This window comes from Amborella trichopoda, chromosome 10 (genome assembly GCF_054954075.1).
Source record: "Amborella trichopoda isolate Santa Cruz 75 chromosome 10, AtrichopodaSantaCruz75HAP2 v2.0, whole genome shotgun sequence".
In the NCBI taxonomy this organism is placed as follows: Eukaryota; Viridiplantae; Streptophyta; class Magnoliopsida; order Amborellales; family Amborellaceae; genus Amborella; species Amborella trichopoda.
Window position 1 is genome coordinate 28,232,114 of NC_142345.1, and position 17,465 is coordinate 28,249,578.

At 37.3% G+C, this 17,465-nt stretch overlaps 1 protein-coding gene across 4 annotated transcripts in view; it reads right to left on the reverse strand.

Moving 5' to 3' along the window:
- Nucleotides 1-6,208: 6,208 nt before the first annotated feature.
- LOC18424945 (trigger factor type chaperone family protein) overlaps nt 6,209-17,465 on the reverse strand; it is a 43,889-nt gene continuing 32,632 nt past the window's right edge. For 2 of the 4 annotated variants that reach the window (XR_016042713.1, XR_016042714.1), the window contains 9 exons: nt 17,144-17,234; nt 15,701-15,855; nt 13,950-14,042; nt 13,710-13,802; nt 8,938-9,022; nt 8,718-8,798; nt 8,489-8,638; nt 6,530-6,625; nt 6,209-6,409 (listed from right to left, as the gene is read on the reverse strand). Coding sequence is in view for 2 of the 4 variants with exons in the window: in XM_011630879.3 (XP_011629181.1) it covers nt 6,332-6,409; nt 6,530-6,625; nt 8,489-8,638; nt 8,718-8,798; nt 13,710-13,802; nt 13,950-14,042; nt 15,701-15,855; nt 17,144-17,234 (837 nt within the window). In the remaining 2 variants the exon portion in view is untranslated. The remainder of the gene's footprint in view (nt 6,410-6,529; nt 6,626-8,488; nt 8,639-8,717; nt 8,799-8,937; nt 9,023-13,709; nt 13,803-13,949; nt 14,043-15,700; nt 15,856-17,143; nt 17,235-17,465) is intronic. The other 2 variants (XM_011630879.3, XM_088849694.1) reach the window with 1 other exon arrangement.

Sequence of the window (17,465 nt, forward strand, 5' to 3'; positions counted from 1 at the left end):
GGGTGGGCTCTAGGGTTGGGGTATTAGAGACAGATACACAACATAGGTTAAGGGTGAACGGGGTGTTATCTTTTGAATGGAAGGGATTCATTCTCTAAATTATTTAAGACAAGAATACATGGTAAAAAAGGTCCAGGGGGTTGGAAGATAGAAAACATAGAGACTTTATGCAACTAGAAAGAATCTAAATCCTTGGGTCGCTTAAGGAAAAGGTGGCAAAAATAGGGGATATGGAGGTATTTACCCTATAAATAAAGGTGAAAATATATTTTAAAGCTGCCACAAATATTTTCAGTATTGAAACCACATCTCTCGACCCTATTTGAAGGTGGGCTCTAATTTGATTGTTTATAGCCCCCAAGCTCTATACAAACATGTATCTTAATGAGACGAACAACATATTAAAATTTGGGGTCAATTGGTCTTAAAATGAAAAAGATGTGACCTTCATAAGAAATCCCGTTTTTAAAAAACACAGTTTTCATATATGGAAACTGGTTGAACCTCCTCATAAATAGTGTAAGGCCTACACATTTTAGGAAAGTCAGGCCCAGAAGGGTCCGAATGAGCCAAAACTTGGTATTCTACGGTTTTGGGCCTTCTGAGTTTGTTTGTGGTGGTCTGAGGACCACCAGAGACCTTGACAATATATCTCTAGTTATGAAATATTTTGTGCATGTTAGATAAAGGAATTGGAAATGAAATTGCATTCTATTCTGCTGTATCTTTGTCTAATTGAAAAGAAACTTGGTGGGCATCTTTGGGGCATCAAATTCCACTTTCACATGGCTTTTGAAGCCAAGATAACACTTTTTAAATTTTTCCAAAATTAAGCGTATTTAATCACGGGCTTCTATATTTCTTAAGCATATTTGGCACTTGCGGGTCTAGGTCGCAATTGTCTCCTCTATCCATGTCGAGGAGATAAGTGTGTCAAAAATACCCTATAACAAATACAATTGTACCTCCTCCGCACCCAGCAACCCAACCTATTTTCCAAACACAGGCTGCCCAAGCCTCTCAACCTTCTATATGCCCAATATCTTCAACCAAAGTAATCCATCCTTGCATAATGACTTGCCAATTAGCTCGCCATCTACACAACAGTTGCCTGTTCAACCATCCCTACATTCTCGTCATCATATGATTATTAGGAGTCAGGATGGCACTCGAAAAACACAAAAATGTTTACCGCCACCAAAGATCTGGTTTTGGCATGTTGTATCTCATAACTAGACTATAGAGAACCAGCCAATTATAAAGAAATTGTCTCTGATCCGAGATGGTGTTTGGCCATGACTGAGGTATATGTTGCACTTCTAAAAAATAATATGCGGCCTCTAGTACCTCTGCCGTCCTCTCATAACATGGTAGGGCGTGAATGGGTACTTGAGATCAAACAGAAGTTAGATGGGACGATTGAGCACTACAAGGCCTGCCTCATTGCCAAAGGCTTTACATGACAACATGGGATCAACTTTGGTGAAACGTTTACTTCCATTGTCAAGCAAAGCACTATCTGATTTGTTCTTACTGTTGCATTTTTGCAAGGATAGTTGATCAAACAACTTGACGTCAAAACTTCATTCCTCCATGGTCTGCTCCCTGAAGAGGTATATCTGCAACAACCTCCAGGGTTTACCGATCATGTTTTCCCAAGAATATAAGCCTTACAAGGCTATTTATGGCCTTAAACACACTCCGGGCATGGTTTTATGGTTTTAGCAAATTTCTCTTAAGAGTTGGGCTTCATATGCAGTTACTCAAATTCCTCAATGTTCGTACGTCATAATTATCAAAGCATTCTAATTTTATTACTATATGTCGATAACATACTTCTAACAGGTTCCAGTACAACTGAAATTTCAGCTCTTATTTCTTCTTTAAGTTCTCGGTTTAATACAAAAGACCTTGAAAATCTCCACTATTTCTTAGGAATGGAGGTTCAACATGCTCACAATGCACTTGTGCTCACCTAGACTATATACATTGTTGATTTATTGAAGCACACAAATACGCTAGGTGCAAAGCCAACTTCAAGTCCAATATGCTCTGGATCGAAGCTCTCCCTTTACTACGGTGAACTAGTTCCTGATATAATTTTGTATCATAGTATTGTCAGGGGCACTATAATATGTACTATAACAAGGCCTGACATCTCATATGTTGCAAATTAGACATGCCAATTTATGCATGCTTCTACTTCAATTCATCTCCTGCGATACTTCAAGCTTTCTCTTCACATGGGCTTTCGAATTATTAAATCATCTTATCTTTCTCTCTGTGCTTTCACAGATGCCGACAGGGCAGGTTGTCATGATGATTGCCGCTCTACTTTAGGATTATGTGTTTTTCTTGGACCTAATTTGATCTTGTGGGCATCAATGAAACAACTAATGGTATCACGATCAAGTACTGAAGTTGAATATCGCTTCCTTGTCTCACTGAATCCGAATTTTAATGGATATAATTTATTTTTCATGATCTCCTTCGTTTTCATAAATCCTCTCCTACTCTATTTTGTGACAACTGCAGTACTATATTTTTTGCTCTAGATCTTGTTATGCATGCACCTATCAAACACATTGAAATAGATTATCACTTTGTTTGAGAACGAGTCTCTCAAGAACTCGTAGTTTAATTTCTAACAAGGAACCAACAAACTGCAGATATTTTCACTAAAGGCCTCCCTACAATGAGATTCCTAACCCTTCGACACAAGTTGACAGTTGGTCCTTCCCATGATCCGCTTGAGGGGGTGTGTAAGAGATAAGAAGCAAGAACGTCGAAGTTGTAACACTTATCCATATCCATGTATTATCCATATCATGTAACCATATAACCATGGATCATTATCCGTATCATCACTACTCATGTGACCATGTAACCATGGATCATTATCCAAATCATAACTATTAATGTAATCTAATCTATGTAAAGAGAAGCTCTTGGGTCCAAATTGGTAATCCGGTTACTTACTTTCATGGCCAAATCCCAGTCCAAATTGGCAATTGTGAATCTAGATCACTAGGTTTTGAAATACAAATCCACATCTAAATTATATTTTTATTATATGACATTATCTTGCTTCTATTTGGGCACTATGTGGTATCCATGAAGATGCATACTACCTGCTAGGCAAAATGACTTTATAAAGCTTTACTATTCCTTAGGTTTGGCTTCTAGCCTTTCCTGAAGAGTTTGAATTTCACCCTTGCATCAAAAGCTTTTTTCCAGGCCTGACTCATTTTAAATCCATGCTTTTTGTTTAATTGGGGTTTGAGCATACGGATAAAGAAAAAGATTTCTCAAAACCGTGCCGTAGTAGTGCTCATGTCAAAAACCCTTGTAATTATCTAAAAATCTATTTTTATCCTTGTTTATGAAATTGAGGCTCTAATCTAGTGCAAATCAAATCATGAGCATTTGAAAATAGATTATTTAAATAATGTGTTGCAAGATAGACTTGTTTATTGCTTGGAACTCCTTTTTCTTTCTCTTTTTTAGATCTATAATAATTGACGATTATTTTGAAGGTTCTTCGATTGTCGAGTGGCAATTTCTGGTATGAATTGATATCTTTCTAAGCTTTTTATCAGCATTGATGAAAGATGATGTTTATGTATGTCCAAAGCTTTATGAGGTCAAGTGCATCTCAAAACAACGTTGGAAAATGGTCTGAATTCTATTTTAGCTTTTTAATATGAAATTTTTGAAGATCCAAAATTGGTCAAATCGGAAGATGGACAAATACTTGACAATGGATAACCCAAACAATGCATTACAATTACATTATTTTTAGGACTTCAAATCTTTTTTTGGGTGCATAATTCTCGACGTCAAAATGATTAATTTGGCCCCAAACCACATTCTCCAATTAGTCTTGAGATACGCCAGAGCACTTACAAAAAGACCTAGGACTTTTGATAGCCTTTTGGGAAAATTACGAAAACTCGTCTTTACTCAACTTTATTTACATTAGGAAAATTGTTTCATACGGGCTGGACCGCATGACATATGCGGTCCAAAAAGTGTTAAGCATCCATCTTAAAGATGGATGCAAATAGGTGTTTCATCTAAAAACAGTAGAAGCTAACGGTCCAAATGTTTTTTTATTAGAATTATTGTTTTTAGTTTTCAAAATTTATTTATTTTTTCATATTCATGATCTCCGTATTAGATGTCCTTAAAAATTATGTGCAAAAATGCAACTCAAAAATAGATTTATTAATGAGCCCGCATTTCTACATGTGAACCGCATAGAAACCGGGCCCTTTACATTATCCCCCTATCCAATCTTTTAATCACCACTTTTACCCCAAAACTAAGCTTTATAGCAAATGCCCCCTAAGTCAAAAGATAATAGTTTGGAGGGCAAAAATACCCTTCCCCGTACATGAAGGTGTTATATTCCCATAGACACTCAATCTCCAAAGACGGTCTAGCACACGTTACTGCCAGACCAGAACCGATAACACATTAACTACCGGACTGCAGCAACAAACTGTAGGAACGCATGCAATTTATGCCAAACCGAGGCATCATAGTGCCAAACTGATAACATATATTGCCGAACCGCTTTAGGAAAATCTGGACCATAGGCCTTGCAAGAAAATCTGCCAAGCTGTATGGCAAATATGATACAGCGGACCGCGTGAAACATGTTGCAGGATCACATTTACAAGTGCCGGATTAATGGCATTTTGGTATTTGTTTGACTTTTTTTTTTTACTTGGCAGGGGTATTTACTACAAAAGATAGTTTTTAGATAAAAATTGCGGAAAAAAAAAAGTGATTAGGGGAGGTTGTTGGAAAGTCTGCTTTGGGGGCTATTTGTAATTTTCCATAACCCTCGTCTTTTGTACAAAATTCGTACATAATCCTTGCAACAAAGATGAGGGGACGCATCCCTAAGGTGAACCCCCCTAGGCAATGAATGCACCAAAGACGGAGGGAGTGTCTATATGTTACAAAAAGGTCGTTGTCCCCAACTTATAGAATTTACAAAAGGACTCTCTAGAGGTCAATATCAGAAAAAAAATTTGTCGGGGAAATCCTAAAGTGCTCCACGGGCACACCAAATTTGGCATTCTACATGCCTCGGAGGCCACTTTTAAGGTAAGGGGAAGTCTAAATAGGAAATATATATGATAAGAACCTTAACTTTTTTATAGTTACACTTACCATTGATCGTTAAATATGAAATCAAGTGGCTGGGGATGTATCATTGATTGCCGAGGCAATCAAGTACAGGCCACCCATTGGATGGATTTGAATGGACGTGAAGCTCACGTACTTGGAGCTGTTTTTGCTGCTCCAAATCAAATCTTACAAGGAGTATCATGATCCGGAGGTGACGGGAGCTTCCTTGAGTCCCTCGCCCGCACCAAAGTTAGTGATTTTTGAGGTGAGGAAACATGTTTTTTTGGTGTTCTTTTAAGGACACCAAAAGTTTCCCCATTACATTTTGATATCCATAAAAATTATAAGAAAGACTTCTACATAAGTGTAGAAATTGCTCACCCTCTCACAACTTTCATTGCATCCTTTTCACATACTTAAGCAAAGCACTTCATAAGAACTTTAAGGAAAAGTATACAAAGAGGCAATTTACTTTTATTACAAAGTGGTTACAAAGAGGTCACAATCACTCGTATTCATTGACTAGACTCAACATTACAAAAAAAAAAGAAAAATAATCAAAACTTCATGACATACCCTACGCCATTCAAATTTGACATGGAGTGGTTGTGACCTTGTAATAATGGTAAATTGTCTCATAGTATACAATCCCTAAACTTAATGCCAACTCAAGTAGCTACACCACGTAATTTTATCCCATATTGCCGAAAAATTTGCAGGTTGATTAAATTTTAATCCAAAATGATTGACTAAGTTGACATTGGGCACTTAGGAAACATTCGCAAACAAAATAATGAGTTATGCAGTAATCTTAAAGGTGCTCACTTAAAAGAGGACACTCGAGAGAGGCTCACTTAGGAAGAAAGTGATCTAAAGACCGCAGGTCAGAGAAGAAAGTGGCCATGAGGATTCTCTTTTCCAAATGAAAAACACCCATTATTCCCATCCCTCCAAAAGTTATGTAAATCCATGTCAAAAAAAAAAAGAAAAGAAAGAAAGAAGAAAAAATTAAAATGATCTCAATAAGCTTAACCTCCACGTAAAGCAGGTAACATGAAAACAGAGATAACAAGTCCAACCACAAAGATAACTTCCCTTTTATTCGTAACTTATTTAAAGGTCTCTACATTTTCTGACTTGTGCCTCAAAATGAAAAAAAAATCACACAAGAAAATGGCTTTACACTATCTTACCTGGTTACATATTGGATATCTGCATGTTCTCTTAACCACTCCAACACTTTCGCTCCCTCAAGAATATCTTGGACCTATATAGCACAGGAAACCAAATACATGAGGCTCTGGGACAATCATCCACGTTTTCCTTTCCTTCATTCTCATTGATGTCAACAAAACACACGTCTACCAATAGATGAGTTCACTTTTACCTGTTCCCTTACACGTTTCTCATCATATTCCTGATCATGGCTTTTGAATTCTGCAACTGAATTTTGTACTTCTTTCTCCAGCTCCTCTAATGAATACTGAAATGCAGATGAACGCTAAATTTTAAGATTGGCTTGGCAAGTGATTAGAACTGGTTTAAAGTGCCATGTTTCACTTTGCCCAATGAATCACAGTACTAAAAACAGATTGTTCGAACATAGAAACATATATAACAATGAAAAGACGACAAAAATCTGCAAAGGAAAGAGTTCAGTTTCTTGGATCAATTTTCCTTGTTAAAGTTCAGTGTTTTAAGCTGAAATGACGGACAAGACTGAGACACAGTTGAAGCAAAGAAAAGAAGGGAAATCAACATCATCACCAGAGCCTTTTCCCAACTATTTGGACTCGGCTACATGAATCCAGGTCCACCATTCCGCTCTATCAGGAGTAAATAAGGAAAGGATAATATAAAAAATATAAAAATAAAAAAAAAACAGAATAATTCAGCCAACAGAAATGAATCAGGGCTGAAGTAAGCTTGAAGCTATCGTAGCTCTATTGAAGCTAAAAGCACTCTATGCTCCAAGAACCACATCTTCCTCTGCGGCCTACCGTTTTCCTCTCGTTTCCTTTATTTCTCCATTTCCACGGCCTTGCAATTACTTTCCTTTTCAGAACTACCTTTCATCTCTTGATGCATGTCTTTCCAAGGACAAGCATAATAGTTTCTAGTATCCTTAATAAGTGAAGCATCTTTACAAGGTCAAACATGTACACATTTCCTGTATTTTTAAATGATTGGACCAACATGGATCACCAGATCCCAACAATGATCTGGATGTTCTATGAGTATTTTACAAGAGTTTTCGCATCTCACAAACCTATGTTTAAGGATAAATGTACTAAAGTCATGTTAGAAATTTCAATAGTTCTACTTCCATTGCCGTAGCTGGAAAAACCCCAAGCGTAAATTATGAGAAACAAATGACTTCAGACAAATGATTTATCGCTAGACAAGTAAGGTTGCAAAAACTAGTCCATAAGTAGAAAAAGAAGCATCGTCTAAAGTTTACAATACATACTCTTTTAGGCCATAAGCAAACATCAAACTCAAAACTAAGTTGGGGAATCAGTGACCAACAAAAAGTACCCAACACAAATTGGTTACAGTACTTGAAAAGTTCAGCAACACACACATACGCACATCTGTATGTGTGTTGGAGATACATTATCCTGCCCCTTGTGTTCGCCACTCTCAAAACCAGCCCTCTTTTTTAATTGGTACGACCTTAAATTGTTGGGATAGTACTAAAAGCACTAGATGAACAAATCCCCAAAAACAAAAAAACAGATTTTAGGCACATCTAACCTTAGATCTAATAATACCACATAAAGATGGCTAAAAGTGCCCCAATTTCTCTCTCCTTGAGCAAACCATCTTCTCTATGTGTGTTTGCGTGTGTGTCCGTGTATGTATGTATATGTCAGTCAATCAGGTAGTTCATAGGCCTTCTGCCAAACTGCCTCAATATTTTCTCATGTCACAGGACAATATAACTGTTCATATTCTCTGTATCACGAACAAAATTTCAATGTAATATGGTAAAGGTCTCAATCATTCATCCACCAGATGCAGGTTACAAACTTAAAATATATGGCTGTGAAAATGTAAAGCAAAACATAACGAAACAAAAAAACCAAAGTAACCCAGAAGAGGCTTAAAAAAAAAAGAAAAAAATTAGAGAAATCTATCATTTGGGTTGTGACCATGATGTCAGATGTCAGGTACAAGTAAAGAAACATCACAACTCAATCAGCCAGACATGAAAACATTAGTTTCCTTCGAGATGCGAAGACACATGGAAATATGGTTCCTAAATCCTACTAATATTACTTCCGATACAATCTTTCCATCTTCAGTTACAAATCAAAATAAAAGGTACCAATGTCAGACTAACCTGCAAATTTTCACGTTTATATATCTCACCAACAGCAAGCATCTGTTTTACTAGATTTGTTATGTTCTCTTTCTGGCTGTCCAAATACTCATTTACGGCTTTTTCACTTGAAAGTGATGCCAGCTGCTGTTCACTTAGTTTCATGTTTGCCTGCAGATGCAACACAATATTCGCTAAATAAAGTGTAATGGCAAGGCATTAGAGGAAACCGAGACCCAAATCCTTAAACCTGCAGTTGTAGAAGCCTGGCTCCATAAAGTTGTCGGCCTTGCTCCTCAAATATGGACTGAGGGATCTCAACTGCTACAATCTGGAAATAGTATGATAAATTTCGTAAGTGTATATGAACATCAAACATAATCATGACAGTTTTCGTGCAAGACAAGATAATAAAGCTAACATAGGAGTCATTAATCAAAGAAGTTCATGGTTGCCCACAATCCACTGACATTCTTAAGCTTCTTGTACTCCCTTATTGATGAAGAATCATTCATTTGAACAGTAGGGAACTTTTAGCCATCGTCTATGCAGGGCCTTCAATTTGCAGCAGTAATGGTTATTAGCAGTCATATCATTAACTATATATGGTCGAGCACAAATATTATATTGACAGCTTTCAGTGAAGCTCGTCAAAATATAACAGAGAGAAAATTATTCACCAATGACTATTTCAGGGAGAGAAAAATGTTAGAAATTTCGTTACATCAATGGTATGACAGGCATGCAAGGATTAAACCAAAGTCCATATTTATATGTATGCCAATAGCTGCTTTTCAACCCACCATAAAAACAATGCTTCAAGATCAACTAGTCTCAATTGGCTAACCAAACACATGTGATCTCGCTGTGGTTATCCTATGAAAATGCTTGCAATCTGAAGGCAGTGAAATAATCCCAGTCGTAAAATGAAGTTTAGAGAAATGGATGATGGCTCCAATAGTCTTAGTTTGGACATTAAATACTGGATATCTAGTAATCCAGATAACATTGACAGTTTCTCCATACTGAGACAAGGGACAGAAGGCAGTCACCTCAAGCTTGTGAAGCAAAGCATGCAACCGAGTTATCTCACTGCAAAGGGGAGACATGGCTCCATATTCATTTAGTGAATGACTTGACATTGGATCCTAGTTTTTGTTCCTACTAGAAATCAAAAGAGAACCAAGAAACACAGAATATCGGATAGTGGACCTTCATGTTCTGAAGAAAATGGCCCAGTCCATATCCTTGATTGCGGCCAGTTCAAGATTGGAAGAAAATGAGAACGATGTCCTGGAATATTCTGAAGATATTTATAATTTTGTGGACGACATCATTTCCTGCTTGACTTAAGAAACAACAAGAATATTGTTTAGTTATTTGTCAATTAGCAAATGAGGCAGCTAATCACATGCAATATTGTCAGATTGGCTATCGGATCATGCAGTTTAAATTTATGTCTAAACATAAACTCTCTGCCAGGAACAACTAAGGGCAAGAATAAATGTCCATAATATTTGTTATGTATAAGTGCAGTCTTTGCAAATCATTATGAACAAAGGGTAGTCTGGTAATCTGATGTGCCCTAACTCACTTGTGTTTATATGTGTGTGTGTGTGTGGGTGTGGGTGGGTGTGTGTGTGTACAAAGAGGAGAGAGAGCCCATATCTCTTTGTTTTGGTTATGGATCAGCTAGCTAGGCACTACAGGACGAAATCCCATAGTGTATGTTGTTTGTGGATGAGATAATTTTGATTGATAAGACTAGAACGGCGTAAACGCAAAGTTAGAACTTTGAAGGGATGCTTTAGAATATAAAAGTTTTAACACAGAAGCTACATCAGTGAATTCATCATAAAAGCACTCGCATAAGATTTCAAAACCGACCCAATATTTCAATTTCGCAATACTTCAATTTCACCAACACACACATGCGTGCGTGATGTGTGTGTGTGTGTGTGTGTGTGTGTGTGTGTGTGTGTGAGAGAGAGAGAGAGAGAGAGAGAGAGAGAGAGAGAGAGAGCATGGTTATTTCTAGGCATTGAGCAAATTATATATTATACCTATTAATCAACATCCATGGAAAGAGAAGCCCAAAGTACAGGAACATTTGGAGAAATGAACAAAAATCAAATGATCCATGATCAAAGAATACGACCCCAAATAATTGAATAGAAACACTAAGTTCCAGCAAACATTAAACACTTAGGGCATTTCATAAGCAAGTACATCCATTGCCCATTTTCAAATGGTGAGAAAATAACAGAGAAGAGAGAAAAAAAAAACTAAGAAGACCCAAATTGAGAGTCAACAGAGAGGGAAAACCCCAAAAAAAAACTTGTACCCTAAAATCATGGGGTATAAGAGCTCTAAGCTTCAAAAGCTCAAGAACAAACACAGAGATCAATAACAAGAGCCCTTTGCTTCAAGAGCTCAAGAACAAACACAATGATCAATAACAGAGAGAATAAAGTGCATATCTCAAGATCAATGGCAAGGATCACAGATTTGCCTGACACAATGGCGTGCTGGGCTGGCTCAGCGGCGAGATGGGAAGTTGCGAAAAGAGGGGAGCTCAACGAGGTGGGCGCACAACGGCGCAGAGAGGAGTGCTCAGTGGTGTGGGTGCTCAGCGGGGGGGTGTGCTCAGAGATTAGGGTTTTATTGAAGGGGAGGGGTGATCTGGGTTATCGAATGGGGAGGAAGTTTAGAGCTTCCTATTTTAGGTTCCGACCTTTGGGTCGGAACTTTTTTTACACAGGGGTGTGTAAAGGTGAAAACTTTCGATTTGGGGTTCTCATTTTTATCAATCACGAAAAGTTGAGAAGTTCTCAACTTCCAGAAGCCACTTCCTATTATCAAACACGCCCTTAGTGTATTGTGGAGAAAGATTTTTAACATCGAGTTGATGTAGGTCCCATCCATAGGTCACAACCAATGATAAAGCAATGCGGATAGTTCCCATCCTTACCACAGGGCCAAAAGTCTCATCATAATCAAGATCATGCTCTTGTGTGCATCCATTGGCCCCAAGTCTTACTTGTAAGTGTTCTATGCTCCCATTGACATTGTATTTGACTTTGCACACCCATCTAGAAGCGATCACATTCCTATGAGCTGACCAAATTTATTCTTTCACATTCAAGTGAAGAGATAACTTTGGTTTGGGCTTTAGATGAAGAAAGAAATCCACGGTGGGCTAGGATATGCAGAGTTAGACACCTTGAATTAGGTTTTTAAAGTGGGATATTTTGAGTCTTAGGAGTGATTTTAGTCTGTGAGAGAATTTAGTGTTCTGTAATTATATGTGGATGATATTGTTATTATAGGTAATTCTCCCGCTGTTGAGAACACCACACAACTTTTATACGATACTTCTAGATGAAAGACCTTGGAACTCTCCAGATATTTTCTTGGTATTGAGGTGGATAAAAGACCAAATTCCTTAAACTCGACCCAACATAAGTATGTTGTTAAGCACATAAGAATCCAGACTTGTAGACCAACATATAGATCTTTTCTCCTCATCTCTCACCTAAAGGATAACGCAAGGGACCCATTGCCGCATCCTAAGGACTATAGCAGCATTGTTGGAGTGCTAAAATATTTAACTTTTACCATGCCTGATCAAATTCCTCAGAAAAAGCATTTACGCAGGACGAGCCACATAGAAACCATGAAGAGCACTCTACCGTACATCAAAGCAGCAACCATAGATGGACTTGTTTATTCAGGTCTTGCTTTGCCCTCTTCACCAACATCTTCAGTGATGACCGCCTGCTCCGACCCTGATTTGGCAGGTGACTCAACACTCACCTTTCTATTTCAGGGTGTTGTGTCTATCTAGGCTCTCATCTTGATTCCTGGAGTAGTCAGGAACATTGGATTGTCACTTGATCTAGTGCAATGGCCGAGTACAGCCCCATGGTAGCTGTCTTTGGCTCAACACCTTCGCACTGAATTGGGACAAAACATTTCTTCACTATTTTATTGTGACAATTGCAACACTATGTCCATAGCATTGAATCCCATTCACCACAGCAAGACTAAAGATATAGAGATAGACCAACAGTTCCTTTGAAAGAAGATCGAGGATCAAGAAATTGAAGGCGTTTCTTGAGCAGTGAGCACCAAATAGCATACATTTTTTTTTTTGAGAACTCCAAATAGCATACATTTTTACCAAGGCACTTACCTTATTAGAAATTTGTTTCTCAAAGCCCAACTGTCCATGGTCTTAGCATACATCCATGCCCAGTTGTTGTTGTTGTTGTTGTTGTTTTTTTATTTTTAATTTTTTTTTTATTTTTATTTTCTTGGGGTGGGGGGGATACTGTTGGGAATAATTGTTTGATGCAAGGATGTAATTTGTAATATTCATTATGTAGAAGTGTAGCCTTATTATCTGACATACCTTAACTCATTTGAAATACACACATGCACACACAATTATATGCATATAAATATCAGTTGAGCTGGACGTCCAACTCTAATACACACAAGGTTGGAATCACATTCATTGGGGCCACAAACCTGTTTTCTCACTTCCTAATCAACACCAAACATCACTCTCATACTGTCAAGTAAGGGATGTCTGGCCGACAAATCCATACATGTACCTAAACCATGCAGTCCCCAGGTTATCTCTTTGCCAATTTCATACTCATATAGCCTAAAGATTTCATCTAAACTCTCAGACTTAAGAGATCATCTTCCATGATCAACATATCATCACATATACAAGAAACGACAGAATACCACAATTGCGAGATGGATAATGTTAAGACTAACCAGATAATGTTAGGACTGACCATTGTCATTCTGTTAAGAACCACTAACCCCATAATTAAGAGCCATGCCCATTCCCAAAAGTGTCTCCAACGGGGTAAAGCTTGCAACCTAAACTTAGACTACAGTTCTTCTCTTACATGAGACTAATGGCATCAATCTAATTCACTATATAAGCTCTTCTGGAATTTCTATGCAAACTTGAATGGATCAAACTTACTAATCAAATGTATCCTTCAACCTACATATGCATATGAACACGAAAACCAGATATTTTTGGGTAAATATTCTCAATAGAAAATCATAAACATTTGATATACTAAATGGATACTTAATTGAGAGGTTCGGAAATGGTATCATTTATCTTTTAGAAAATCAGTCCAAAACCATTTTACTCCAACAGCTATAGCTGTACATCTGCACCACTTAGGGACATGCAAAAATCTTAAACCACCTTAGTAAGAGCATCCAGAAGTGCATTGTCTGTTGCTCGTTCAATTGCAGTTTGTTCCACTTCCTTACATGTTTGCAGTATTGACTGCCTGACCTGTGCATTTAATCATAAAGATAACTGTCACAACAGAGATACAATGATGTTGTAAGGCAAAACACCATGAAGGTCTTAGAGAAAATGATGACACTATAACTTAGGATAAAGGATAATCTCACAAATAGAACCACCAGAAAGACAAACCTCACTCAAGGTGCTACATCCTGAAATAAGTTTGCTAGCAAGGGAGTCATCCAAAACTGGTAAATCTCTATAAAATAGCTCCTTGCATTCAACCTGAAAGGTAAGCGTTTGCCATCAGTGTAATGGATTATACTAAGAATTAAGAAATCAGCTACGTAACATGAAGGTTAAACTTTTTAACAACTTATGTATAGCAGCTTGAAATAAAAACTCTTATCTTTTACATTATACTCTCCGTCGGGCTCTTAAAACGAGGAGAGAAATGGGGCCTGATTGAGAGTTTAGACAACGCAAAACCTTCTTTAGATAACACAGCAAGGATTAGAGATGTAGCCTAGAGGCTGGCACACGTATACTCCCTCAAAGACATTATGAAAGACAACACCTTTTCCATTAACCTAAAAGATGTCCATGGGGGCATGGGCAACTGTAAGCATGATGCAGATGATAGTCGTCTGGCTACCGAGGACTGTACTCAAATTGAATCCTACATGATTTCTGTGTCCTTCCATAAACAATCAGGCCTAAAAGCAGTTCAGAGTCCCATCAAAATTCAGTTTCATTGTGAATTTGCAATCGGTGTGTTGTTTATTGCAAGGAAAATGCACTAGAGTGCAAGGGTCATTAGCTGTAAGGCATAGTAGTTCCTGGAGGTGGCCTCTCTGAAAATGAAATTCAGTGGCTTGCTAAGAAAGGGACAGAAGGGCTACCCATGATACAACAAAGGAAGAATATGTATGTTTGGAGATATAAAGACTATATTGGATTAGTGGACCTAGGAAGATGGCTCACGAGATTTACAACTAGTCCAGGAAGAGGAGCCTTAATGAAGCCAGCTTCCACAATTGTTAATACAACTGAGATGTCAAAAAGAGGACTAGCGAAGAAGACGAGCCAGCATATTGAACCACACAATTATGAGTAATTAAATATCACATTTTAAGGGGACGTAAGAGCACAAATTATAAAATTCTTTTTGAGGGATTGGATTCTATAAGACCATTCATTTTTGGTACAAGTGGGTCAAATCCATCTTAGCCATTGGATGTGAAATCGAATAGATTGAAGTGCCACAACATTAAAGATTTTTTTTTTTATTATTATTATTATAGGGGGGGGGGTGGAATTGTACCCAGTCAATGACACATCTCCAACTATCTGATTTCACATCTAACAATCAGTAATGATTGAGACCTCCTTATACCAAAAGTAAATCAACTTATTGTATACATTTCTGTGTTTCAAACACCAAATTTACCTCAGAATTGAATAACTATGCCAGAGGTACAGGAAACGTAGTATTGATGCTTCAGTTTAGACTTTAGAGATAGCATCAAGTCAGAGTGAGCACAAGACACTTCAGGGATAGATGTTACTTTTTGGCAGCCAAAAGATTTCCATGTGGTTTGTAAGGTTCTATGTTTCAGTTCACAGGATCATACACGTTTAGATTTAAGGGCATGACTCACTGATTGTGTGAATGGTCATAATAGTTTTATACTCTGTCATATCCGATAAGAATTTTCTCACAATTCTTTGTTTTTAACATTGAGAAAATTGTGAACGAAAAAGTAGAGTCTCTATCTTCGGAAGCTGTTAGAACTCAGGAAAGTAATATTTCATAAAACCGATGATGTATGGAATTCTATAGGACCATGTTTGACAATACAGTGAAATCCCAAAAAAATCTTCCTTATGTCATAAAATATGCGCTACAGCTCTCTAAGTTGAATCCAAGAAGAAAAACTCACTGTAAATTGAACACAAATACCCCGAAGGTTCTCTTGTTTCCATGATTCTGGAAATACAAGCCTAAAGGGCTTCGTTTCACCTATTCCAATCCCCATTATTGAGTCAAGGAATCCAGGAAGAAGGTTATCGGCTCCTTCCGTATCCAAGTGAAACCCTACAAACAGATATTTCAAGACATTAAACATTAAACCAAGTGGGAGTATAACAAGTTATTTCATGTCAATTCCTTTTTAATTAAAAAACAACTTTATGCAATGTCACTAAATAATATGATAGCCATTTACTGCTTCTGGTTTCGACAAATCCACATCACCAGTATTTCATAGTGAAAACAACATAAATACTGCAATCTATTTGGAAAACTACAGAATACCAAGTTCCATCACACCATTTTCTTCAACCCCATTTATGCAACCTTAATAGTTAGATAAACAAAGGAGTAAATATCAAACAGGAAAAGATAAATACAGCCCCACCATGAAATGGGGGCCTTCCAGATAAGTTTTCAAAAAGTGTAACGTTGTTTTGGCATTTTATGGAAGAAAAACTCTTTTAAGGGGTTCCTGAGTGACCTGAAAATGACCTCAATAATCCTACCCAAAATATAATTTTTGAGGCCTTCTGCGACCAGGATATGGAATATTTTAGGACCTTCCGATACAGCTCATACTCAAGAAGCAACAAAGACATTTCTACCACAAATTACAGGGCATATTAGATAGCTGGTTCAATAAACCACAAGGGCTCTCTGATAATTTTGAGAGTTAAAAGACAAATTTTAAGCCCCATAAAATAGGAGTTACTATCCAAATCTTGGAAGAAATGGTCACTAGTTACTCCTATTTAAAGGACTCAAATTTTAGAATGATCCCTTTTATATATCTCAGATAAATTTTACCAATAAATAATTGCCTGTATTTATGAATGAAATGTTGCAATTCATCAATTATTTCTAATGAGGTGAAAACATGTCAAGGATCAAAAATATAGGGGAACCCTCATGCTTTCAGTTCAACAAGTCATTAAGTGCATTTTTACCAATCTTGGCCAACCAGAAATATTTCCGTAGATCACTTAATCATGAATATAATCATGCATATCACATATTCTGTCTCATTTTAAAATTGCTTTTGCTTCAACTGGTATTTTTAGTTCAAGGCCACAAAGCTGGTCCATCTTGGACTTCTAAATTTACATGGGTAGTAGGATCAGAGCTTCCAATAGAATATTGAAGATGCACAACGAAATATTTCAGGAAAAATCGAGAACACATAGAACAAAATTATTGGCAATCACTGATTAATTCAATTACTTCATGCATACATAATGGAAAAGTAAAATTGCGCTTGAAGAAAAAAGTTGGGTTATATATTTGGAAAGTGAAATCAACAATAAAGCCATAGCAGAAGCCTCAATAGATCATAAAATGCAAGGAGACAAACCCTTGCTCTCAGCTGATGGGATGCTTTCACCAGTGGATTCATCTTCCTTTACCATGTTAGCATATATATCAAGGACAATAACATCTCCAAGCTGAGATTTTGGAAAGAGAAACGCACCACAAGTTAGTAAAACATTTCTTAAACAAGCAGCTGTTATTACACCAGATATTCCTGCTTTAAAATGGTATTGCAGTTTCTTTTCGCTCGATCATAAACAAGCTAACCAGAGATTCCAACATCAGAGGCAATTTAAAGGCATCTGGCCACAGTGAGTATCATATCGACACTAATCATTATATCAAAAGAGAGAAGACATATTAGC